This window comes from Hemicordylus capensis, chromosome 1 (genome assembly GCF_027244095.1).
Source record: "Hemicordylus capensis ecotype Gifberg chromosome 1, rHemCap1.1.pri, whole genome shotgun sequence".
In the NCBI taxonomy this organism is placed as follows: Eukaryota; Metazoa; Chordata; class Lepidosauria; order Squamata; family Cordylidae; genus Hemicordylus; species Hemicordylus capensis.
The window spans coordinates 126,696,206-126,722,351 of record NC_069657.1 but is presented as its reverse complement, the minus strand read 5'-3'; the positions used below and the strand labels follow the sequence as shown (position 1 = coordinate 126,722,351).

The 26,146-nt window shown below is 45.6% G+C and overlaps 1 protein-coding gene across 4 annotated transcripts in view; it reads right to left on the bottom strand.

Moving 5' to 3' along the window:
• The window catches only part of CARS1 (cysteinyl-tRNA synthetase 1), a 69,032-nt gene extending 43,245 nt beyond the window's left edge, over positions 1-25,787 (bottom strand). The window contains exons 1-6 of one of the 4 annotated variants that reach the window (XR_008313707.1): positions 25,639-25,787; positions 14,649-14,894; positions 5,487-5,578; positions 5,164-5,252; positions 4,221-4,317; positions 1,039-1,137 (exon numbers count right to left, since the gene is read on the bottom strand). Coding sequence is in view for 3 of the 4 variants with exons in the window: in XM_053285489.1 (XP_053141464.1) it covers positions 1,039-1,137; positions 4,221-4,317; positions 5,164-5,252; positions 5,487-5,578; positions 14,649-14,894; positions 25,639-25,651 (636 nt within the window). In the remaining variant the exon portion in view is untranslated. Of the gene's footprint in view, positions 1-1,038; positions 1,138-4,220; positions 4,318-5,163; positions 5,253-5,486; positions 5,579-11,583; positions 11,681-14,648; positions 14,895-25,638 lie in introns of those variants that run through there. The other 3 variants (XM_053285489.1, XM_053285491.1, XM_053285490.1) reach the window with 3 other exon arrangements.
• Between the last annotated feature and the right edge of the window lie 359 nt (positions 25,788-26,146).

Here is a 26,146-nt window from a genome sequence, read left to right as displayed (position 1 = left end):
GAATTACACATTGATCAAAATCCTCAAACAAAAATAGTTTCAAATGTTTACAGGGTAGGGATTTTAAGTTTAGAATGGAATGCTTTACTAGATAAGACCACCTTTTGGTATCTAAAAAATAGCAGGCATTTTCACTGGTATCAACCATATGACAGACAGGGAAGTACGTCTTTGGTACCCACATCTCCTTTCCAAATAAAGATACCACATATCCTGCACCAGGAAAAGCCAGTTTTGCTACCAGAATTATGCAAATTAAGGAACATTGCTCCATCTTTATTTAATAAGTTACATTACTTTCAAAATCTTCTTTTCGAAAGAATTTGGAATGCTGTTGACACAATCGGGGTAACAGAAAGAGGTGGAAGATTTATATTGGGCTCTCCAAGGTAGCAGACAAAAGCAGCCCTGGGAAAAGGGATAGGGACAGGGCACTAATGCCCTATCTCCCTAAACAGAAGTCAGAGGTTTTGGAACATTGCCAAGTTATCCACCTCTTCTGCAGGACTATGAGATGACAATGATGTGGGTGCACAGAGTGCCAAGAAACTGGGGTTGGGCCCAGTGAGGTGGGAGAAGGAGGAGAAAGCCAGGAGCAGCCATTGTATGTGAAGTTTTCATCTTCCCCCAGCAGTGGTGCTTCTGGGTATGAGCACATCTTACAAATCTTACTGGACTCTGAGGATTTCAGCTCTGGATTTTGGCTTTGTCTAGGCATAGGCAAAGTCAACTCCTTTCAAAGGGCTGCAGTAAGATCTAGGGAGTAGTTCCCAACCTGGGGTCCCCAGATGTTGTTGGACTACAACTCCCATCATCGCCAGCTACAATGGCTCTAGGTGGGGAACCCACCTAGAATGGGCGGGGGAAGAGAGGACAGAAAGGACAAATAAGACAGAGTAAGTTGCTGACTGAAGACTCATCTGACCCTATAATTTTAAAGAGAGAGTTGAGGCAAAAAGACCATTACAGTAACAAGCTCCTCCCTACAGAGGTCATGAGATGAAGGGTGGGCAACATGCAAGAAGACAATGAGCTTACTTCAGAGGCAGTCTGAACATCTTCAAGTAACTTTGCTGCTGATGGCTTCTTCTCTCTGTACTGTTCAAAAAGATAGTTTTGCCTTGCTCTTTTTATAATCTGTAACACAAAAGTAAGATGTGTCTAGGAAACACATTTATGCACATTGACGCTGAAAATCAGTACCATATGTTTCGTAGGACAACTCCAAAAAGGGGCAATTGTATATTCTGTTAACATGTTAAACACACTCCACATACAGGCATGACATCAAAACACTCCATTACACTGAGATCAAGAAAGCCCAGTAATCAACTTTCAGGAAAGAGTTTGTGAGGAAAACACAATATTCTATGAACAAACGAGTTGTTCTTGTAAGAACTAATCTGCCCATTTTCCTTTCACTATCCCTACAACTGGACTAAATTTGGTTCAGATCAGTTAGGCAGTTCACAAGTTAGCCCACTTGTGCCTCAAATGTTCATGTGCCTGCCATCTTGAATTAGGGTGGATGACATCATCACAAACTATGCCCTTGAGCCGTCCCTATGTATCCCCACACTTGTAGCAAATTTGGTTCAAATAGGTTAGGCGTTTTACAAGTTAGCACACTTGTGCCTCTAACATTCACCTTTCTGCCATCTTGAATTGGGGTGGATGACATTACAAACTATGCCATTGAGTTGTCCCTACAACTGTACCTGATTTGGTTCATATTGGTCCAGGCATTGCGAAGTTGATTGGGGGTGGAGGAACACACACACAGAATGCCAGGTGATCGCACAAGCCTACTGAAAAGTAGGCTAAAAAATTACTAGAAAACAAAGTAATTTGTCCTACAGTTGCGAGGACATTCTCAGTCCAAATGCTTCCCTGCAACTCCTGGAACTCTACTCACAGAAAGTGGCTGTGTCCAATTTACAGGGATTTCTCCCTCCTTCCTGAAGTTCCCATGCCCTATCCCTCCTTACCAATGGCCCCCAACCCTCAGGAGAGGATTTTCAGGAGCTGCCTTAGGAGGGGATAGGGAAACTCCCTAATGCAAGCTTCCTTCTGCTCATGCAATGCGGATGGGGGCTGTTTTAAAGTGATTTTACAGATTTGTTCTTAGTGAATAGGATAGAATAAGACGTTCCTCTCATTAGGTCACCTCTTTTCTCCCCTCACACCTTCAAACCCACTCTCAAAATCCACCACTTCCACAAAGCCCTGTACTCAGCTTTTTAGGTCTCATCCTCTACTGAAGCTAAGCCTGCCTTGGTCGCTCTAGTGGATGACCTACACCGGGAACTAGACAGGGGGAGTGCGTCCCTGTTGTTTCTGCTGGATCTCTCGGCGGCGTTCGATACCATCGACCATGGTATCCTTCTCGGCCGCCTCTCGAATATGGGAATCGGAGGCACTGCGTTGCAGTGGATCCGGTCCTTTCTTGGGGGGAAGGTCCAGAAGGTGGTGCTGGGGGACTACTGCTCGGCCCCGTGGCCGTTGGCCTGTGGGGTCCCGCAGGGATTGGTCTTGTCCCCCATGCTGCTTAACATCTACATGAAGCCGCTGGGAGAGGTCATCCTGGGACTTGGACTGAGTTGTCAGAAATATGCGGATGACACTCAGCTCTATCTCTCCTTGTCATCTGATCCTAGAGAGGCGGTGGATGTCCTGAATTGGGGGCTGGAGGCCGTGATGAGCTGGATGTGGGCTAACAAACTGAAATTGAATCCGGATAAGACGGAGGTACTGTTGGTCAGTAGGAGAGCCAATCGGGATGAGGAGATTTTACCGGTTCTGGATGGGGTTGCACTCCCCTTGAAGGAGCAAGTACGCAGCTTGGGGGTATTCCTGGACCCGGCTCTGCTTTTGGAAGCTCAGGTGGAGGTGGTGGCCAGGGGTGCCTTTGCACGGCTTCGACTAGTGCGCCAGCTGCGTCCCTTTCTCGAGAAGGCAGATCTGGCCACAGTAACCCATGCCTTAGTCATGTCGCGGCTGGATTACTGTAACGCGCTCTACGTGGGGTTGCCCTTGAAGAATATCCAGAAACTGCAGCTAGTGTGAAACGCGGCAGCGAGGGTTTTATCCGGAGCTGCCTGTTGGGAGCACATCACCCCCATTCTGAAAGAGTTGCACTGACTGCCGGTTCGTTTCCGGGTCCAATTCAAGGTGCTGGTTTTGACCTTTAAAGCCCTTAATGGTTTGGGCCCGGGGTATTTGAGGGACCGCCTGCTCCCAAGGGTTGCTGCCCGCTTGACAAGGACATCTGAGGGGGCCCTGCTCCGGGTGCCGACAATGAGAGAGGCCCGGCTGTCGTGCACTCGGGACAGGGCCTTCTCTGTTGCTGCTCCCAGACTTTGGAATGCCCTCCCAATGGCCATTCGCTCCTCGGACTCCATCACGACTTTTAGAAAGCTTGTTAAAACCTGGCTTTTTACCTAGGCTTTTACATAATCGTTTTTACTGCTGCTTCTGTGTGTTTTTATCTGTTGTATTGTTTTTATGCCTGTATTTTATTTATATAAGCTTGATGTTTTATTGCCTTTTATTGTATGTTTTAACTTTTGTAAACCGCCTTGGGGTTGTCTTTTAACGAAAGGAGGTATATAAATGCAACAATAAATAAATAAATATAAATAAATAAGCCTACAACATGTGCAACAGCATTTGGCCATTTTCTGTCTGTTACTTTGCCTTTGTCTTCCTTCCTTCCCTTTGTTGTCTCTTGTCTTTGGAAATTTAGATTGTGAACTCCTTGGGACAGGAGTCTGCATTTTTGCTTATGTTATTCAGCAGAGCCCCACATACACTGATAATGCTATATACATAGGCTGACATCCAGATCAATGCTCACAGAATAATGTTTTGCACACTCAACGGGAGAGAGATGATTTTCATCAATTTTCCCTTCCCTACATATGTTCCAGAAATATGTCCTCAAGAGTCTCCAAACCCCTGGGACATATTTCAGGAATCATAGTGGGTTGTAGAGGAAAGGGGGCGGGGAATTGGTGAAAATCGCCCCTCTCCCATTGTGCATACAACATATTTTTCCACACACTTGTCAGTCTGAGTTGTCAGCCATCTAGAATAATAATAATCCCAATAAGAGAGAATTCAACTTAGAGGTGGCATGAGTTTTAAAAAATAAATACATCAAAATCTAAATTAAATAATTGATCTCATTCCAGAATCACACCAGTGCATTTTAGATTTACCTTATCATCTATATCTGTAATATTTATACAGTAGAAGACATCATATTTGAAATAGTCTCTTAAAACTCTTCTCAGGATGTCAAATGAGATGTAGGACCTAAAAGAATCAAAAGGTGTTTAAGAGAAATCTCAAATGCATTTATGGATGCCAGCTGCTTTCATGAAGCTCCACATCAACCCTAGAAAATACATAAATTGAGGTTTCTCTAGTGAAACCATATTTTATATGACAAAGGAGTTTTCCACTGCACACAAAGACACCACCTGGCAGGGGAAGATAGCACACAACCTTAGCTGAATGCCAGGACCATTAAGAACAATCCTCAATGCCTTATTACGCAGAAAGGTAGCATGAAACAAAAGCACAGGAGGTTCTTTGTTATTTCCAAGCCATGTCATAATTACCTGAAATGGCTGGATCATGTTTTTAAACATCCAAGATAAGAAGCACAAGGATTCCCATCAGACTACAGACTGAGCTGATGCAATAGAACTGGCTATACTTGGTGAGCAATTTTTGAAAATAAAATATTAATACAGTATTGTACATTAAGCAGTATGATTAAATTGGACTCTTATGAGGACTTTTCAATTAATTAGGAAGTGCTAACTAGAAGAGACGGAGAAGACCAGGATCTTTTGCGTTTTCTAAAAGTTAACAGCAGCTGCAGGGGCCCTTGAGCCTTGACTCAGATCAGGGCCAAGGCACTGAGGGAACATGTGGGTACTGTTTGTCCCCCCCCCCCCCCACCCTGCATTGTTGGGTAAATAAAAGCTCCAGGGAGGTCTTAATTGGGGAAATAATTTTTTTAAAAAACCTCCCCCAGAGGCTTCATTTGGCTTTTTCAGAGATTTGATGTAGTATCAAATCTCATACCACTGATTCATATTTGTTTTTGCTATTCAACTGCTAAATTTATTTGCTATTCAGACACCACTATACCTTGCATGTCCCATGTGAGAGGCATCATACACTGTTGGACCACAGCAATACCAGGTCACCTTGTTGCCATTCTGGGGCTGAAACACATCCTTTAGTGGAAAAGAAGGCACAGAAGTTAGAAAAAACAAAACACATGCAACCCTACTTCCATAAGAACACCAGCATGGGTTATATTTTTATTTCTGATCAAGACAACTCTGACTCCATTATATGAAAGAAAGATAACAGGTAAGCCTTTTCCATTACAGCTGACCCAAAAATTATTTCCAAGTCTAGGGAACTGGATGAACTAAAATGGAGATATCAACAAATGCAAAAATCACCTTATTGCGAGTGAGACTGTTGTATAGGCAGAGTTTGGGTTGTTTTGTTCCTTGAGGTGGAGACCAGTGAGGCTGAGTACGCTTGCTTTTACCTAGAAAGGAGTAAAAAATGTATATTTTAATATTTGAGAAAAATAAATGTTATAAGCAAACAAATTCAGAACAACCCTCATGCCAGCTATTTCGAACAAAAAGAACATTGGAACAGCTGCCAGTTTCAAAAGAAAAAAGAGGGTAGCATCCACTGTTGTCCTTTAGGAATGTGCACGGAACCGGCGCCCTTTGAGCCGCTGGTGGTGGTGGCGGCGGGTAGATTTGAGGACGGGGGAGGGTGCACTCCCCCCTGCCACACTTCCCCCTCTGATGCTCTGTGTAAAAACAGTTTGGTGGGGTGGAAGCATACCTCCTTGCCGCCCTGTTGATCTCCCAAACGGAAGTGCCTGGCACATAGGCGCATGTTAGGGGGGCGTGCGGACTTCACATACATGATGTGTGCACTTTGCATGCACACTGGGCACTTCAAGGTGGGGGATCAATGGGGCAGCAAGGAGGTACGCTGCCACCCTGCTGGACTATTTTTACACAGAGTGTTGGAGGGGGAAGTGCGGTGAGGGGGTGCTAAGTGTACCTCCCCCCATCCTTAAACCTACCCCCCCCCCACGTTCGAACTGGGTCAGAGGATCAACTGGCAGTTTTTTGAACCAGTTCGGAGGCCCGTAAAAGGGCCTCCGAACTGGTTCGTGCACATTCCTATTGTCCTTAGCCAGGAACAGAGAAAGTACACAACAGTGGTGGTGTTGATGCCACTTTTTTCCTGGGACTGATCCAGTGCAGTACCTATTCCATTGTGAACTCTACTTTCAACAAAGAGAAGAAGTGCGTGCCAAACCCACCCTACCCCAAACTCATTGCCCAAAGAATTTCTAAAAAGTCTTGGAAAGGAATCAAACAGCTCTTCTCTACATTCCCTAGAAATGATACGAATTACATTTGTGCAGAGGAAGGATGTTTAAAAAAAAATTCAGCCCAGAGTAATGAAATTGCTAAACATTCCAGATGCTTCAAGAATTAACATAACAATCCCAATGAATTCCACAGTCCAATTCCACATCAGTTTATATTCCTTAATGGCATTCTTCTCTGAAGTGTGCTCAGATCAGTACTTGTTCTACTTTTATTGTCTTCCTGGACATTCCATCTCTGGAATGTTTAGATTCACTAGACTTGAATAGAACAACCTCAAAAGGACCTTTTCAGAGAGTAGTTAATGATTCAGATTATATTAACAAGTTTCATGGCATGAACCCTTTATCTACGATTATCTCTCTGCTCTCTTGGCAAAAACTCTAGCTCATGCACTGGTCATCTCTTGCCATTACTACTCCAACTTCCTCCTCGTCGGTCTTTCATTGGCTCATCTTGCCCCTCATCTCCACCTAGCACTCTGCTGCTAAGATCATTCATCTTCCCCAACTCTCCAACTATGTCAAATCCCTCCTTAAATTCTTTCCCTCCTTAAATACCCCTGCTAACTGGGCAAAGAGGCACCTTTTTAACGTGATGATTCTCTTTATTTAGCGGGGGAGAGTCACTGGCCCTGTCCACCCCCAGCACAGCATTCCTCCAGTGACTGTTGCTGGCATCTATCTTATGTTTTTTGTTTGTTTGTTTGTTTACATTTTATATCCCGCTCTTCCTCCAAGGAGCCCAGAGCGGTGTACTACATACTTAGATTTCTGGCCCTTTGGGGACAGAGATCTATCTTTTTTATTTATTATTTCTCTATGTAAAGGGCTTTGAAAACTTTTGTTGAAAAGTGGTATATAAATATTTGTTGTTGTTGTTGTTTCACTTGTTTCCTGTTTGCTCCTGGATCCAGCACAAGCTTTCAGTGCCCTCCATGTCCTTGGGCGTCCCTACTTCTCAGATCTGATATTTTGTTATACTTCTGCCCATGACTTTTGCTTCTCTAGCTCTACCACCCTCAAGCATCTGAAGCTTTCCTGCTCCCTCAAATATCTCCACCTTTTCTCCCTTGTTGCCCCCTTATGTATGATGCCTCTTCTTCTCCTTCCGTAAGACGGCATCTGAAAACCCACCTTTTCACTGATGCCTTTGGCACCACACCTTAGCAGGGGCGTATCTAGTGTGGGGCAGGCAGGGCACGTGCCCCGGGCACCACTTGAAGGGGGGGCGCTATTTTGTAAAATCAAAAAATTAAAAAACAAATGGCTGCCGAAAACAAAATGGCCACCATGTATGCTCAAATGGCCTCTGTGAGGCCCTAGGTCATGCCAGGCCTTGCAGAGGCCATTTGAGCATGCACGGTGGCTATTTTGTTTTGAGCAGCCTTTTTTAAAAAAAGATTATTTTTTAAAATGGCCACTGCACATGCTCAAATGGTCCCTGTGAGGCCCTAGAGGCCAGTGGCGGGGGGGAGAGGACCTTTGCAGAACCCCCCCCCACAGCCTTTAGGAAGCACCCCAAAGGGGCTACAGGTAATTTTTTAAAAAACAATTAATATAATATAAGACACTGTATAGATATTCAGATTGGCACTATGTACAGAGAATCAGGGCTTGTGAATACTGAGATGAAGCTTATGAGCTAGGATTGTATTCATTTGCTCTTACTTTGCTTCTTGTGATAAGTGAGTTAAATGTGATGTCTTAATAATATGGCTATTAATGGTGAGTTTGTCTTTGAATCAGTGTGAAATCCTGAGTATGAAGGCCCACTGGGAGTTTCTTGCTCTCTTGCTCTCATTTTAACTGTCTTTCCGAAATGCTAGGATATATTCAAAGCAGTGACACAGTTTACTCTGCATATCCTTTCATTATTTTCAGAGTATCTGGGAAAAGTCAAATACTCCATTTATTTTTAAAACTTATGTAATGGTGATGCTATGATGCATAGTAGAGAATTAGACAGCCACTTCTGTTTAGTTTTCCAAGTACACCTCCACATAGTATTTGGGTATTTCATGAGCCCCAGCATACTGAAATTTGTAGTTTCCCAGCATTTCTTGGTCTGGCTAACTCCACTGCTCAATAGTTTTTGAAATATTAATAGATTAACGAGCCTGACTTGTATTTTTCAGCTGATATTATGGTAAAGTTATCTGAAAGATGGGTGTCAGATGTTTGGACAGGGGGCGCAATTTCAGTGTTTGCCCTAGGCGCTATTTTCCCTAGATACGCCTCTGCACCTTAGTCCCTATAAAGGTAAAGAGGTAAAGTTGTGCCCTTGAGTTGGTGTCAACTCCTGGTGACCACAGAGCCATGTGATTTTCTTTGATAGAATACAGGAGGGGTTTACTATTGCCTCCTCCCATACAGTGTGAGATGATGCCTTTCAGCACCTGCCTATATTGCTGCTGCCCAATATAGGTGTTTCCCATATTCTGGGAAACATACCAGCGGGGTGTCAAACCAGCAACCTCTTGCTACCTAGGCAAGTCATTTCCCCGCTGCTCCATTAGGTGTCCCCATACCCTGCTGTAATCTAACACTAGCAAACGTAACTGCAACATTCACATATTTCCCCCAATTACCTCTGCCTCCATTTCCTTCCCTTTCCTCTGTTTCCCCTGTGTTGATATCTAAATATCAGGGCAGCGACCTCTCCTTTAATCTGCTTTGAACATGGATGACACTATATAAATAACTATTGTGGCATATTATACTAAATTCATGCACTAGGCTGCAGGTTGTGTGCTATCTACATAGCTTGGAACCCAAGAACCTGAAGGAGCACCTGTTCCCATTATCAGCCTACTCATGCAATGAGGTCATAGTCGAAGGTCCTCCATGTGCCACTACCTTCAGCTCCTGTGGCTCACCCCACCTTGGGTCCCCCTCCCTCAAGTCCACTGCTGCAGGCACTGTTCTCTCAACTGGGCTCACTTCCAGTATTTGAAGCCAGTTGAGGAGGGGAACAAAAGGAGTTTGGGTGTCAGATTGCAGGGAAGCAAAGTACAGGGGTGTGTGCAGGGCATTGTTCAGTACCCTTCAGCCACAACCCCCTATTGCGCTTGAGAAGCAGACTTCCCACCTACTCTTTGCTTTATAAGCATATGGGGCAGAGCTAAGTGTCAACAGACAATTTCAGCCTAAGAAACACACAAAATGGAGCACTGCCGATTGAATTTTATGTTCCAAGAAGCCACAGCATTTTTGTCTACTTAATCCCACATAAGCACTGCTGGTTAGCTTCTGAAAGTGCAATTATTATTTACAATCATAACGCTTAATTAAATGGAAGGCTTAAATGGAAACTAAGCTTTCACAAGAGGCTCAACAAGGTTTTCTAGAAGACTGCACATACAATTCTGAGAACAGAACTACTTACAAACCAGCAGTTAAGAGGACCTTAACCACAGAAGCAACCTACTATAATACAGCACATTTCTAGTAGAAATGTTCTACCCTACCCTTCACTGCAGGCAATTTAAGAGGTACTGGTGTCAATGATTTCAAACTGCTGCCAGAAAGACTTGGATCCAGAGATGTGTAAGCAGAGTTCCACTCATGTAATGGGGCTTTTCCATCTCCTTCTCCCCACTTCAGCCCTCATGCCCCCTGAAAATCCACTTGGGTGTTGGCATAATGCCTCCGGAGTTACACTGTGGAACTCATGGGGCTGCCTTGTGCAAATAGAAATGACTTTCCATTCATGCAAGGCACCTCTGGATACAACCCCACCATGTCCACCATTATGTGAAAAACCAATGAAACACTCATCAGATATAGCCAACAAGTTATATGATTTTTTTAGAATACAAGAGTAGGGCCATCACAGCAAAAGCACTGTTCCTGGTACCCACAAAACAAGTAAGAGGCAGACCAGAGACCAGGGCCTGACATGCTGATCTTAATCCCCAGGCAGGTCATATAGGCACAGCTGATCCTTAAGATAACCTGGACTCAGACCATGTAGGGCTTTAAAGGCAACAATTAGCACTTTGAAATGGGCCAAGAAACAAACTGGCAACCAGTTCAACTGATATGAAATAAAAAAACACTTTGCCATTACAAGCATATTTGCAGGTGAATTGTGAGCCAGTTTTAAGTTTCCAAATATCTTTGAAGGCAGCCTTACCTAGAACACATTGCAGTAGCCCAGCCTGAATTCTCCAAAAGAAGCTTGTTATCAAACATCAACATACACCTACCTACTTGCTTGAAACACTGATATAACTAAAAGCTTTTGTAGAAGTGATGCTGGCTGGTATCCAAAGAGCTACTTTCAGCATACCCAAAGTCTTGAGCACACCCAATTGAATTCTCAACTTTCTTTTTCCTTTGAAGAGCAGTCCCTACCTTTCACAACACCACATCACAAACTGCTTTAAAAAGTGCCCACAGTTTCAAAAGTGGTTTGCCATGTGGCATGGAGAGTTGCTGTTCAAGAAACACAAGCCCAAAGACCCTTTTAAGCAATTGTGTGTGGATCCCAGCCTTAAAGAACAAATGTCAGAGTTGCTCCTCATCTTTCAAGTAATTTTCTCAAGGGGGAGGGGAGAAAGTATTTTGAAATAAAACCCCAGGTAGCATCTGGACTAGGACTAGTACTGCTGTGAGCAGAACTCTGTGCAGGTTTTCAGGGGACATAGGAGGCACCAATCCTCAATTTTCTTCTGCTGCCTCCTATGCCCACTGAAAATCTGCACCTAACAGCCTCTAGCCCTCAGGACATATTTGAGGGGGCACAAGGGGTTGCAGAGGAAAGGGAGACCAACCAGAATGCTGCCCCCACCCCATGCACCAGTGGAAGAGTTTCACTTGCAGATGCTACCCACTGATCTCATCTCACCATCTTGGCTTAAAGGCATTAGGCCTGGAAGGAGGATGGGGAAGCGGTAGTTCTACAAAGCTGGGATTGCTCCACGTTATCTTCATCAGCAGTTAATGCACTAGAAAAACAAATATAATCTTGCCAAATTGAGTTGAAATCTACAAACGCAATCGCGGAAAAGCATGATCAGCAGAAATCTGAAGCTAGATTTATAAAGTTCTCCCAGTTCGCCCCTTGGTGCCCCCAGAGAAAACTACTGGCATTCCTTTCACCTTTAGGAATGGCATGCTCTGATACTGACCTCTCAAGTGTATTACTGAGGAAAGCAGTATTTTTGGAGTAGCCCTGGATGAGTCTGTCTGTAATACAGGCTTCATCTAAACACCTGTGGTAATCTGAGGAAGAAATAATTGGTAGGTTGTGTGAGGTCACACCTGTAGCTTTCTGGGAAGATGGAAGAGTCATTCTGAGTTCATTACAGGTAGTTAAGTGAATTCTTGCTTGTCAGTCCTGAGCAAACTCTCACATAGAGTAACAGAACCTCTTTCCTTTGTTTCCATTTTAGTTCATTCTGATGGAAAATTGGATTAGATCTGTGCATAGCTTAATCAAGATATGTTATAGCATGATGGGCTGGAAGGTATCAACATACAAGTGCACCTAGGCCTTAGAGCTGTGCTTGCCCTCCTGAAGAAAGAACATTTTCCACTTGGCTGGGCGGAGGTGGACTAAGGGAGCAGAAAGTGTTAGATACCCAACCACAAAGCAAAGGATTCTCCTGAAAAAGAGGTAGTTGTGGCACCAAGGATGAAGTAGACCAATAGACATGAAATGGGATGAGTACAAGAAAGATCTATCTGGTTGGGATAAGCTAATCATAATAGAGAATAAAACATTACTGGATATGGCATTTGATTTCTATGAGATAGGGTTATAAAAAGTGTACCTGAAGAATCATGGTCTACCATCTTGGTTGACCCAAACTAATTTAGGATGCTGTTTGACTTAAGTGTCTATCTTAAGTGCCATTTCTGTCAGCTCACGCCTTTAAGAATGCTGTGTATCTTAGTTGTTTGATATTGCAATCTGTTCTCTCTGCATACTGCTACTTTAAACTGAATGTGATACAATAAAAGTTACAAATCTATATAATTATTTCTCCAAGACATGCTGCTTGGGAATGCGTGGCAACATCTCGTGAGAGTGGCAGCACCATTCGTGAGAGTTCCAGGCTTAGCACCTTGCAAGACAGGAGGCTGCTGGCGGAGAGGAGTTTGGCCGCTTCAAGAAGCAGCAAGGAGTTTGGCAGCTGGGGGCAGCTGGTGGACAAAGCCTTGCCGGCCTGAGGAGGTGTCCAGCAGGACAAGGTGGTGGAGAACTAGGGGTGCAGATGCTCTGTGTCCGGTCAGCAGGTTTCACTTTACTTCTTGTCTATGTGTTATTCTCTATGGCAACCAGCAGTCAGAGAGAGACTCACGAGTTCTGGGTTCTGAAGTTGAGCTATTGGTAAGGTCTGAGGCTGCAGACCTAATTATTAGAGGGACTCACTGAACGCTTTTACAAGAATCCATTTAGTATAGTGCTATTAGTGGAACCCAGACCAGACAGTCTTAATTACTCAGCATCTAGAGAGGCTGCTCAGCTAAGACCCATCCATATGGGAGTGGTATAAATAGTTAACTGGCAGACTGGGAAGTACAGTAGGACAATAGTTGCAATCCGCTGATCTGGATTTGCATACAGGAGATCATTGAATGAGCATATGTACTTGTAGGCTTGGATACAATCTACCATGATTTTGTTGCTCTGAAAGCTGGACTCGTACCATGACAAAACACTAAAGAGTAACTCCAATAGTTTTATACATGATGTTATCAATGAGGGGGCTAATCCCAGTAACAGCAATCAACCATGTCTGGAAAAAATAATTCATCTCCTCCTTGGATAGGGTTACAAACTGGAAGTTACTAGAAGGGTAGGGTAGGGTTTGAACAGTGGGTAGTTCTGCTGGTTCAATGGTGTGGGGGGGTGCAGCTTTAAGGGCAGGGGAGATGTACTTATCCCCACCACCATGTTTGGTCTTGTGGTAGCAAGCATGACTTATCCCCATAGCTAAGCAGGGTCTGCCCTGGTTGCATATGAATGGGAGACTTGATGTGTGAGCACTGCAAGATATTCCCCTCAGGGGATGAAGCCGCTCTGGGAAGAGCAGAAGGTTTTAAGTTCCCTCTCTGGCTTCTCCAAGATAGGGCTGAGAGAGATTCCTGCCTGCAACCTTGGAGAAGCTGCTGCCAGTCTGTGAAGACAATACTGAGCTAGATAGACCAATGGTCTGACTCAGTATATGGCAGTTTCCTATGTTCCTATGTTTTCCCCGCCAATGCTCGGTTTTCTAAACATCCATTGGGGCAGCAACGTACCTCCCTGCCGCCCCGTTCGCTATGTTTTCTGGATGTACCCAGAAGTAGCAGGTGCGCCTGTGCATGCCACGTGCAGAGCAATCCGCTACTTCCGGGTGCATCCAGAAAATGTAGCAAACAGGGAGGCAGGCTGCCGCTCTGATGGGACATTTAGAAAACCGAGCACCGGAGGGGGAAATGCGGGGAGGGGGGAGGGATGCAAGGTGGCATCCTCCCCAGCCCTTAATGCTGCACACACACACACACACACACACACACACACACACACACACACACAGCATCAAGCCTATCCCCACCGGTTCCGTGTACCTCCAGATCCTGAGACTGACCAGCCTTGTTTGTCCATGACTCTGGTTTTTATTCTGCTATAACTTACTCTGCCTAGACAGCATCTCAGTATTTCAGGCAATTAGCTGCAATATCTGGTAAAGGTTGCCTCATGTCTGAGGAAAAAATGGATTTCTTTCATGAAATAGTTCTTTTCATAAGGCAGCAGAAACTTAGTGCAGGTTTTTCTGACAAGCAGGCTGACATGGGGCAACAGTGGCACTCCATGCCATAGGACTTTCCTGCTCAAGACCAAAAATTATTATTTCAAATTTCATTCTTCCCATCTTAGGGGTCTAATCTGTTATTTACAAACAATGTGTATTCCGCTGATCAGCAGAACAGTAATGCTGAGTCTAGTAACAGTGGCTGACATGATGTGCAGGAGGGAGACAGGAGGGACTTGCAGCATCCTTTTTGTTGTTCTGCTGCTTCCCCCTCCCAACATGAAAAGGAATGGAAGTGGAGTATTTCCTGTGAGGACCAAAAGCCTATAGCTACAAACATAAAAGAAAAAGTCAGAGAATAACTCTTGACCAGATGTGTTCAAACAAAAACAAATCAATAAGTCAACAGCAAGCCATTATCTCCCTGCCCACTAACCCCTGCCATTACTCACTTGTTTGGAGTTTACAGGAGTCATTTTTGTCATTGCTGCCATTATAGATTGCTTCTATGTGCCTGTACCAACGAACCACATGGAAATGCTGGTCCACAGGTGGGCCCGAAAGCAGTCTGAAAGCTTCCACATCTGCATGCGAAAATGTGAACCCCTGGATATAACTACGAGTGCTGAGGTACTCATTCAGTGCCTTCAACCTGGCTTCCTCTTCACTAATGCTCAGAATACAACTGTAGTCAGAAGCTGCAAAGACAGAGGCAGATGACAAGCAGTCAGATCCCCTTTGTTAAAAAAAGTACTTAGAAGGAGAGCATCCCCCAGCCTAGATGAGGACAGCAGATAGGCTCATTAGGATTTTTACAATGCAGGAGCAGCAGCAAAAGTCATATTGTATCAAACACTAGTGTAATCTGGATGGAGGAAAGAATGCAGGGAAACTTGACCAAAGTCAGTTCATTTTCCTCTTTAAGATCACAAAAACACAAGTATTTATAGGCAGGTGAACTAGGAACTCGTTCTCGTGTGGCAGTAACTCTGCAAACATTTGCCAAGCTGGAATACATCTGTAAAAAGTTATGGTTATTCATAAAGGTTTACTTCAAAATATGCGAGAAAGATGTGCTTCCCTATTGCCAAATTATGGGAAGGCATTCATTTTAATTCTCAGATATGAACACACTATTACTACAATGTTGGGAGTGAAAACTAAGCATCCCAAGGAGGAGAAGGTTCAGAGTGAGACTCAAAAATAGGCTGCATCACAAATCAGCTGCAACCCCAGCCAGAGCCATTATTTTTCTCTATGTATTATACAAAACATAAAGGAGGCTATACAAGTCAAGTAAGATGCATTCAATTTTATAACACTTAAGCACACTATGAGGCTATTCTCATGATTGAGAAAACTGGGCTAAAGGAGTCCAGTCCGGGTTTTTCCCTTCATGAGAAGCACCAGGCTCATGGGCGAGCCCGGTGATTCTCTGGCGGCTAGTCCGCCAAAGAAGCCTTCCCCTTAAACGGTGTTAGTGGGGTGAGCGCTCCGCTAACTCAATTTCCCCAATCATGAGCTGTCATGGTATAGCTCCACGCCACGGTATGAGACACAGTGCAAAGCTATAGTGGATATGTGTGCAAATCTAGATCTGAGCAGGTGCAGTTTACATGAGTGCTTGCCTGAAGGTAAAGGTAAAGTGTGCCATTGAGTTGGTGTCGACTCCTGGCAACCACAGAGCGCTGTGGTTGTCTTTGATAGAATACAGGAGATGTTTACCATTGCCTCATCCTATGCAGCATGAGAGGATGCCTTTCAGCATCTTCCTATATCCCTGCTGCCCGATGTAGGTGTTTCCCATAGTCTGGGAAACACGACGTGCACACGCATGCCATAGTCTGGGAAACATACCTGCAGGGATTCAAACCGGCAACCTTTGGCTTGCTAGTCAAGTCATTTCCCACTGAGCCATTAGGTGGCTTGCCTGCCTGAAGGCAACTGCTATTCATCTCAGCCAAACAAGTCAGCGGCAACTCCCAGAATCCCCAGCTACAATGGCTTTTGCTTGGGAGTTGTAGTCAACAACATCTGGGAATCCCTGTTAGAGGGAACACTGCTCTCCTCTCTTTCAATTGAGACTTGCATTGAAACTTGGGTGATCACTGCTCCTTTGCCTAAAACCAATTAAAGGTAAAGTGTGCCATCGAATCGGTGTCAACTCCTGGCAACCACAGAGCCCTGTGGTTGTCTTTGGTGGAATACAGAAGGCAGAATACAGAAGAATATGCCATTGCTATCTCCCACGCAGTATGAGATAATGCCTTTCAGCATCTACCTATATCGCTGCTGCTCGATAAAGGTGTTTCTCATAGTCTGGGAAACATACCAGCAGTGATTCGAACCAGCAACCTCTGGCTTGCTAGTCATTTCCCCGCTGCACCATTAGGTGGCTTGGGAGAAGTTTATTAATTGCATGTATCCATGTTCATAATATAAGGTCTACCTATGAACTTTAACTCCCCAAAATTATCAACAAGGGAAAAACACACACACAGAGTAATTAGCTGGGATGGTCATTCCATGTAGAAAGGCTTAACTAGATTGGAACCACAGATGCTGCATTCATATATACAGGACAAAGGGTGGGAGAACTTGAGATAGGAACGTCTTAAATGTAATCTCTATGGTTCGAGTGATAACAGTGCTAAGGGCATAGGCAGCACGCCACGTTTTCTGCATCCTCCCCAAGCAAGCAGCTGCAACATTTCTCACAAGCAGTCTTTAAAACCACATAAAAAGCATGGCTTTGACCATAAAGTGGGGGGGGGGAGGGGAGCCGTTTGGTAGGAGTTCCAGAATATTGGTCAGATCTCCATAATATTTCCTGTATTCCCTCTAGATCTCCCTGTAGGTGATTTAGCAGACAGCATTAAAGAATGGAAAGGGTGCATTAAGCAGTTTAATTCCACCCTCTGAGGTTACCTAGTTTAAGTCTCATTTGTGTTTCTTAAAAACATACGAACATAAGAACAGCCTTGCTGGATCAGGCCCAAGGCCCATCTAGTCCAGCATCCTGTTTCACACAGTGGACCACCAGATGCCGCTGGAAGCCACAGGCAGGAGTTGAGGGCATGCCTTCTCTTCAATTCTTTCTTCTCTTTTTCTAAGGTCAAATTGCACCCCACTAAATAGAGGGGGTTTTGGGGGGGGAGGGCTTTCCACAGTTTGTCAGTCACATATGCCTCAACTGCATTTTAGCATCCTCACAATCAACCCACAAGTTGCTTTTCAATGTTAACAACAAGATATCCTATCTGCATAGGAGGGTGAGCCTTTGGGCAGGAGGTAGATGAGCTACCATTGGTTTGTATTTTTCCTGATAGAGAGAGAGAGAGAGAGTTCGCCAAACTCTCTCTCTCTCTCTCTCTCTCTCTCTCTCTCTCTCTCTCTATATATATATATATATACCGCTCTTCCTCCAAAGAGCCCAGAGCGCTGTACTACATACTTGAGTTTTTCCTCCCAACAACCCTGTGGAGTAGGTTAGGCTGAGAGAGAAGTGACTGGCCCAAAGTCACCCAGCAACTATCATGGCTGAATGGGGATTTGAACACGGGTCTCCCTGTCCTAGTCCAGCACTCTAACCACTACACCACGCTGGCTCCTAACTATGTGCTTCGGAGCAAAAAAAAGCTTGGCATTGCTTCCACAGTAAAGAGACAGACAGCCCTGTTGCTGCTCATACTTTAAAAAAATTGTACAGTTAAGTGAGGGTTTTGATGTTAGAACTTTACAGGGATTGAGGAAAAGCCTTCACATCAAAGTTCACAGAACAATGCAAGCATTGGGCATGGGGAGAAATTACATCGCACATCAGTAATCACATTGCGCCAATAAGGCTCATGACAACATCCTCACCCTTATGTTTCAGATTGCATATGATTGTTCCTCAGGAACACACATTTTTTCTGGCTAACACACTGGTCCCTAGAAACTACTGCTTAATTAAGTCATTTCCCAGCTGTGACATTAGGTGGCTACAATGCTTAATTACTATTGCTATAAATAGAGGTGTTCAAACTGCCTGTGCATGCCAAAAGGCAGAAGTCTCTTTGCTTTAGAAACAAATCTGCATGGTAACATTGCTATAGTTATTATGAACTATTAAACATAACCACAATACAACTATCTATATATTTAATTCTCCTGGGTGTGCCTTGGAATGTGTGTCCCAGCACCCAGCTGATTGGCTGGGCGGTGGAGGCACCTGATTGGCTGAGGCGCACCCAGGAGGATTGGTCGCCGCGGCAGCTGCGGGCCCAGCCGTGGAGGTCAGAGGTGATGGTGGGCCCGGTCTGGCCGTGGAGGCAGGCAAGCAACAGCGGTGGCCCGGCCACGGAGGCAAGGCCCAGGAGGGAGGGAAGAAAGTGCGGGGGCAGAAATGGTGGTGGGGAGGAGAGGCGGCTGGGCCTGGCACGGTTGGCCATGGTCAGGAAGCAGAGATTGGGGCAGAAGGTGGGGCAGGGGGAAAGGTAACCACCAGCCCCAAAGAGCGCACAGATGCTCTGTGCGGGGTAGGCTAGTATATATAATTCTCCTGGGTGTGCCTTGGAATGTGCGTCCCAGAGCCCAGCTGATTGGCTGGGCGGCGGACGCGCCTGATTGGCTGAGGCGTGCCCAGGAGGATTAGTTGCCGCTGCCACGGAGGCCAGGCCCAGGAGGGGGAAAAGAATGTGGGGCGGGGAGAAGTGGCGGTGGGGAGGAGAGGCGGCTGGGCCCAGAAGCGGAGACTGGGACAGAAGTGGGGGGGGGAAGAAGTAACCGCCAGCCCCAAAGAGCGCACAGATGCTCTGTGTGGGGTCGGCTAGTATGCTCTTAAAATACCTTCACACACACACACCCCTCCACTGATGGGAAACCTTGTGATGTGTTTAGCAAGATAAGTAACAAACAGTTTTACTCGATTTTATTCTCTGAAATTTCAGACCGGGAGGGATCTAGTTAAGCTTTGCTTTTAGTCTTAGTTTTTCATTTTCAAGGTTCTCGTTCCTGAAAGAGGCTGTACTACAAATGGATACATTTAGTTAAACATTATTTTAAAAATGCTAAAGCTAGCTAGCCTTGTTAAGAGGGAAGCAAAGAATCCCAGGAAATACCTGAAAGAATACAAAAATCTTTTTTTTTTAAAAAAAATTTGCACGAAGAACCATCAAGGAAATAAGCATAATGCATTCTCTCTCTCTCTCTCTCTCTCTCTCTCTCTCCCCCCTCCTAGGTGTGCCCAGGAAAAATGCATCCCGGCAGCCCAGCTGATCGGCTGGGCTGCGGAGGCACCTGAATTTGGCCAGCGGCAGGCCAGGCTGTGGGTGGCGACGGTGGCCGCAGGCCCGGCAGGGCCACGGAGGCGAGGCAGCAGCGGGCCCAGGCGAGGCGGGTGGCGGGCCCGGGCGCAGCAGTGGGACTCAGCCCGGCAGCCTGGGCAAGAAGGTAGTGGTGGGGGAGAGGTCGCCAGCCTCAAAGAGGCTGGCCGCAGAGGCCAGCAAGCAGTGGCAACGGGCCTGGCAGGCCCGGCCGCAAAGGCAGCACTCGGTCCGGCAGCGGGTCAGGCCACCGAGGCGCTGGGCCCAGCCGCAGAGGCGGCTCACAGCTAGGTGGCAGCGGAACCAGCCACCGAGGCCAGATGCCCGCAGGAGGCCCCGCCGCCCATTAAGTACTGTAAAATAAAATGCAGGGGGAGGGGAGGGCAAGAGAGGGGGGCGGGGGCAAGAGAGGGGGATACAGCCGGCCCAAAGAGCACAGATGCTCTGTGCGGGTTGGCTAGTGTTTTCTATTTTCTAAGCAGCCAAGACAGGACTAAGGCAACTAAGCCCGGGCTTGGCTGCCTGTGAGAACCATTAGGAGCCTTATGGCTCCTGGAAGCACCTCAGCAGCAAACATGGCTATGAAGCCTGGCTATGAAATGAGGCTGAGGGACCAAGAGCTCACTTAACTCTGTTTAACTGACTGTGTGTCAATGAGACACTGAGGGGTGCTTGCCTGTTGCCCGGGGGGTGGGGAGCGCCCACCCGTTGCTCACCACGTTTCCCCCCCCCCAGGGTTCCACAAGTACACGGTATATTGTGGGATTTGGAGGGGGCCAGGATGATGTGTCCTGGCCCCCGCAGCTCCGCACTACCTGGAACAGCAGCAGATCATCTGGGCACGCAATCCACCTCATCTGTGGGTGAGGAAAGCTTCTGTAGCCTTCCTCCCTGGGTGCCCTCAAGCCCAGGTCCCTGATTGTGAGAAAAGGCACAGCCATGCAGTAAAATCACAGAATGAAAGACCCTTCATGTGGATACATTTTTTAGAACACTGCTGTTCCTGCAGTGCCTCCCTTGTTCTGCTGAAGAGAAGGACGGAGCCGGGAGCCAGCTACATGTCAACTGGGCAAGGGAAACTCTTCACTGTGGCAGAGAAACATCTGGCAATGTCAGGCCTGTGCTCGGCATCACATTTCCAGCGTTGGGCTTGGGATGTTTGATCCAAGGGCAGCAACTGACCTCCCAAGGGGCTGTGTCAAAGGGAAGCTTCACTTGGGAGATGGAAGAGGGGTGCCAAGACCTCATGCTACTTATTGGGGGATAAATTTGGTTTGTTGGTAAGCCTCTCATGAGAGGAGCAGGTTGGGAGACTGATGACATTGTGAAAGATTATTATTATTATTATTATTATTATTATTTTGCATTTATATCCCGCTCTTCCTCCAAGGAGCCCAGAGCGGTGTACTACATACTTAAGTTTCTCCACACAACAACCCTGTGAAGTAGGTTAGGCTGAGAGAGAAGTGACTGGCCTAGAGTCACCCAGCTAGTATCATGGCTGAATGAGGATTTGAACTCGGGTCTCCCCTGGTCCTAGTCCAGCACTCTAACCACTACACCACGCTGGCTCCTGGATATGGGTGGGATCCAGATGAATACTGGAGGGATTCAGAACTGTTGTTTCTAAATTGATTGGTATCTTCTACTTTGGTCCCCTTTGGGGAAGGTTTTGAGAACTGAACAGTTCAGCCCAGGGGTTGCAACCAATGTGGGTTGCAACCCACAGAGCATTGCAAGCAAAAAGAAGGTTGAGAGTCAGGAACCTCACCACCACTTGTCTCTGAGGCACAGGAATGATCAGGGGTGAGGAAAGGCAGAGGGGATCAACAACCACTGTTCTTAGTGGCCACTGCCTGGAATGTAGGTGATCCAAGAAACCATGTTTGTAGTATTCAGTTTAACTTTGGTAGCACACAAGAATTGTTTTAATGCACAAGGTTTTGCATATATGCTCTGGTATGCAAATGGATAATCTTTTTTAAAAAATTAATAGTTCTATAGCAGGCTTCCCCAAACTGCGGCCCTCCAGATGTTGCTGAACTACAACTCCCAGCATCCCTAGACACAATTTTTTGTGGCTGGGTATTCTGGAAGTTGTAGTTCAGCAACATCTGGAGGGCCGCAGTTTGGAGAAGCCTGTTCTATAGATTTACCTCCAAGACTTAATTATGTGTTTAAAGGGAAATGCCAAGGTTTAACTGTATGTTTACTTTGATTATCTAACAAAGAATGTAATGGGAAAGCAATAAGGAATATTTTAACAGCTTGAAAAATACTTCAGATTCACAGGCTTCAACACTGAACACCCACAGCCTGGTCCTAAGCATAGAAGTCCTAGAGGACAAACTTCCAAGTAAGTCTGCATAGGATTACAGTCTCAGCTGCAGTCCTATGCATACTTATATGCAGCAGGCCTCTTTGAACTTGGTGGGACTTAATTCAGAACAAACATGACTAGAGTTGTTGCTTGAAGACTTAGACCTAGGACTCGCTTCAGTCCTGGTTATAAGTCTTCAATTAGTGAGTACTGATTATGGCTCTGCCATTATCAGACTTTTTTTCTTAAGAGCAACAAAGTCATTTTCATCTGTCATACATGCAGAAAAGGATACCAGACAGGAGACCAGAGAAATGATGTTCAAGATAAATCCCATATAGCTATGACTGCATGCACCATATGTATCATGTGGTTTTACACTCATTCCTGAGGACCGGTAATTGCCTGAGCCATGTGGATCTACAAGAATGATTCTCTGAATGATGATGTGGCCTGCTACCTTATTAGTAGAAGTGCACCGCCCGAGAAACTGGTTCCTGCATTTTCTTTCATTTCTAAAATTTCCAAAACAACATTCCAACTGTATGTTGTAGAGGGAGAGGCCTATGTGACAAAACAACAGTAAACTGAGGCATTTCCACCCCCATCTTGTTCTGTCCTGCATGCTGAATCTGGTATGGCATCAAGATAGTATGGTAGCTGATTGCATTGACTGGACAAAATAATGTCACAGATTGAGCTGCTGACTATTCCTATAAAAACATGATTCCCCTCCCCTCCCACACACCTGTTTCAAGTGCCCAAACCTGGTTTAAAATATGGAAGCAAGCAAGGTTGATTCCACCAAAGCAGAAGAGCAAAAGCAGTCTTCATTACATAGACAGATACAGCCACTTAAGAAGTGATCATGATGTGGGTGGTTTTTTTAAAAAATTATCAGTTGTTGAATTAGACCCAGTTATTGATACACATAAGTCAAGGCATGCCAAAGTGTATATTTTTAAAAAACAATTTGGCATCAAGGTATTTGGTTTACCTTCACATGAACTAAAATGCATCCTACAAATCCTAAAATAGAAAGAGCACTGAGGACTTATCCTGGCACCATATGTGGAAGTAAACATTTCCATTCAGAAACTGCCTGGGTTATAACAGAGCATCTGTTGACCTGAGCAAGGTAACATGACCACATCATAACACCAGAAATGCTTTGAGACATATTAATCTTGATAAAGCCCCATTGTCACAACATAACATTTTAAAAAATAAAACATACTATGACCTCCATTCAAAGAGTGCAGGAAGAGAGAGTGAGACTGAATTACACAAGAGATAGGAAGACCAAGCCATAGTTCAGTGCAAGGGATACTCTAAGGGGGCAAGTGCACTCCGTCAAACAAGTAGTTTGCCCCTCACCTGCCCCTACTTTCTGTTTCATAAATCTAATGTGTGGGACACAGGCTATCCACCCATAAATGCACTTTGCCCCTTCTGTGCCACCCCCAACTTTTTTTTATGGTGGCACCACTGGCTCAGTGGCAGATCCTTGCATACAGAAGACCCCAGGTTCAATCTTTGGCATCCCCAGGTAAGGCTGGGAAATACCCTTCTCTGAAATGTGGAGCTGCTGAGAATCAGCATAGACCATTATGAATGAACTAGATGGATCAATGCTCTGACCCAGTATAAGGCAGTGTCATATGTTTATACATCAATTACAACACAGATCCCATTCAGACATTATGGAGCACAGTGGCACTCACAATTAAAGCTCCAAAAGTGGGGAAGAAGTCCTGCCACCTCGGGACTGTCACTTTCCCCCTCCCATTGGCTGCTCACAGTTACAGTGCTGTTTGTGTGAAGAGGGAAGTGCCATCACTGTGAAGGCCAGCGCTTCTCCTTCACATGAACAGCAGCATAACTATGAGCTGCCTGCTGCAAGGGATGAGTGACAACACTGAAGCGGGACTTCCTCCCTGCTTTCAGAGCTGTATCATGAGTGTCACTACCCTCTATAATGTCTGAATGTGGCTATGACAATCTCTGGACCATGTCACATGTCCCTTGGGCATGTCTGAATGGGGGATTCAGAGGATCCATGCAGCAGCTTTGACATAAACTTGCCTACTAGCTCAGTTCATATTTATTCTTGTTCAGAGAACAAGATTTGATCAATCACAGCATTTGTATGCAATTTCCAAATGATTGATTGATTGCATTTATATACCACCCTATATAAAATCTCAGTGTGGTTTACAATTTAAACAAACAGCAACTTAAACCTTAAAAAAAGCATTTAACACAGATTAGAATTACCATAAATAAAACTTTAAAACATCATAAACTAAAAACCTGATGAAACAGGAGTGTTTTCAAGAGTTATTTAAACACAACCAGAGATGGGGAGATCAGGGGCGCCCCCGCTAGCTCTGCCCCCCGCGTCTGATATCAGACGCAGGGGGCGTGGTCTGGCTCCCGAACGGAGCCTTGAGGCTCCGTTCGAGAGTTGCAGTTTAACTGCTGAAGGGGCCGCGCGGTCCCTTTGGCAGTTAAACTAAGGCTGGTGCTGCCTTTGCAGCACCAGCCTTTGTTTAGCTCCCAAAGGGGCCGCACGGCCCCCACTCAGGAGCTAAACTACCACCCTCGCGTCTGATGTCAGACGCGGGGGGCGTGTCGGGGTCGCTCTCGCGGCCCCTGATTGGTCAGCGTCCCGGGTTCTTTGAACCTGTTGGCCCAATGGTGGCTCTGCCCCTGGGGGAGATTCTGATTTCATTTGGGAGCATGTTCCAGATGCATAGTGCTCTACAATTGCTCCCTTAATAAGTCCAATCAATCAACAAATTCAGCAACATTCTGAATGCTTCTGGCCACTCCCACACTGATGTATGGCACTGGAACAGGTACAGAAAGAGCATCTAGTCAAAGTACTATTAGGAAAGGTGAAAGCACATGGGACTGTCTAATTCATAAGAAAAGAGACACTAAAAGAATATATAGTAGTTGAACTCAGGTTCATCCAATGAAGTTGACCAGCAGTAGGTTCAGAACAGATAAAAGGAAGATATTATTTCCAACAATACATAGCCAGGGACATATGCAATTAACTGCCACAGAATGCAACACCAGTGACTTAGCTGGCTCCGAGGTTCACACCCTCCTCAAGTATGATCCCAGTATTAACTTTAAAAAGGTAATACCATACTTACCTGAATCAAAAACGACTCTGAATTTAAAGACAGCCCCCTTAAAAAGTAGAGGTTAAATACAGGTTACACCTGCATTTATTCATAAGGAACAGGATGTGGAGTTTAAGATAACCTCCTGATTTCTAATATATACATATTTTTAAAAAAACTTGGAAAAAACCTAATCTCAGATTCTGGTAAATACAGCATCTGGAGCTACAAGCCCATGTCTTCCAACACCAGACTCTCATGATGAGTCATGACTGGATCACATCGGAAAGCACAAGACAATAAGAGCTGTAACCTGACAGGGCGGGCTACCTATCGGGGGACCCCAACCCACAGCACCGCCACAATCAACTGCTGCAGCACCAGGTCACCATAAGATCACAGCGTGCATTAATGCCCCACACAACGAGACCCACCAGAGATGACCAGGGGGTCATGAAATCACAGCGCCCCACTAGGACCCGAGGCTGAGACGCCGGCGGTGGGGGCATCACGTTGGGTTACTAGCTCTACTTTCATCGGGACCTGACAGGATGACACTCTTGCTCATTGATATGGCATGGAAATAGGAAACCATCGCACCGCGAAGCCCCTTCCAACACCCAGCCCCGCTCTGTTTCCAAGGGATCGCACTGCTCGGCAGCTAAGGACCGAAACTCACCAGGTGCCGCCATCCCGGCTCTTGCCTCCTCCTCCTCCTCTTTCAGCCCTTTAACAAGCGCTGATGATCTGCCTCACTGGCTGATGCAACCAACAGCATGCCCGGAAGTGCAGCTGCGCCTCGAATCGCCACTTCCGGCAGGAAAAGGGTAACCAGGCAACAGTGGGAATGACTCCGCCGAGCCGACCTGACAAAGTCACGTGACTGTCCCACCCGGGGTTGCTTTTTAAAAATATACCGTGTACTATCTTTCCTTCCATTTTTTCCCCCTTCACCCTCCCAGGCATAACTGCCCTTCCGGACAGTAAATGTTGCTGCAGGTAGAAGTGAATCCAAAACTATTATGAGATGAAACATCTTTCGTTTTAGAAAAAAGGAAATGGCCATACCTTCTTCAAAAGCCGATGCAATGCAGGATGTTGTAGATTAAATGTAGCATCCATACAGACTACAGGGGGTATAACAACACTCGGGCAGTGGTTGTTGTGCAAGCATGATGAGAAGGGAT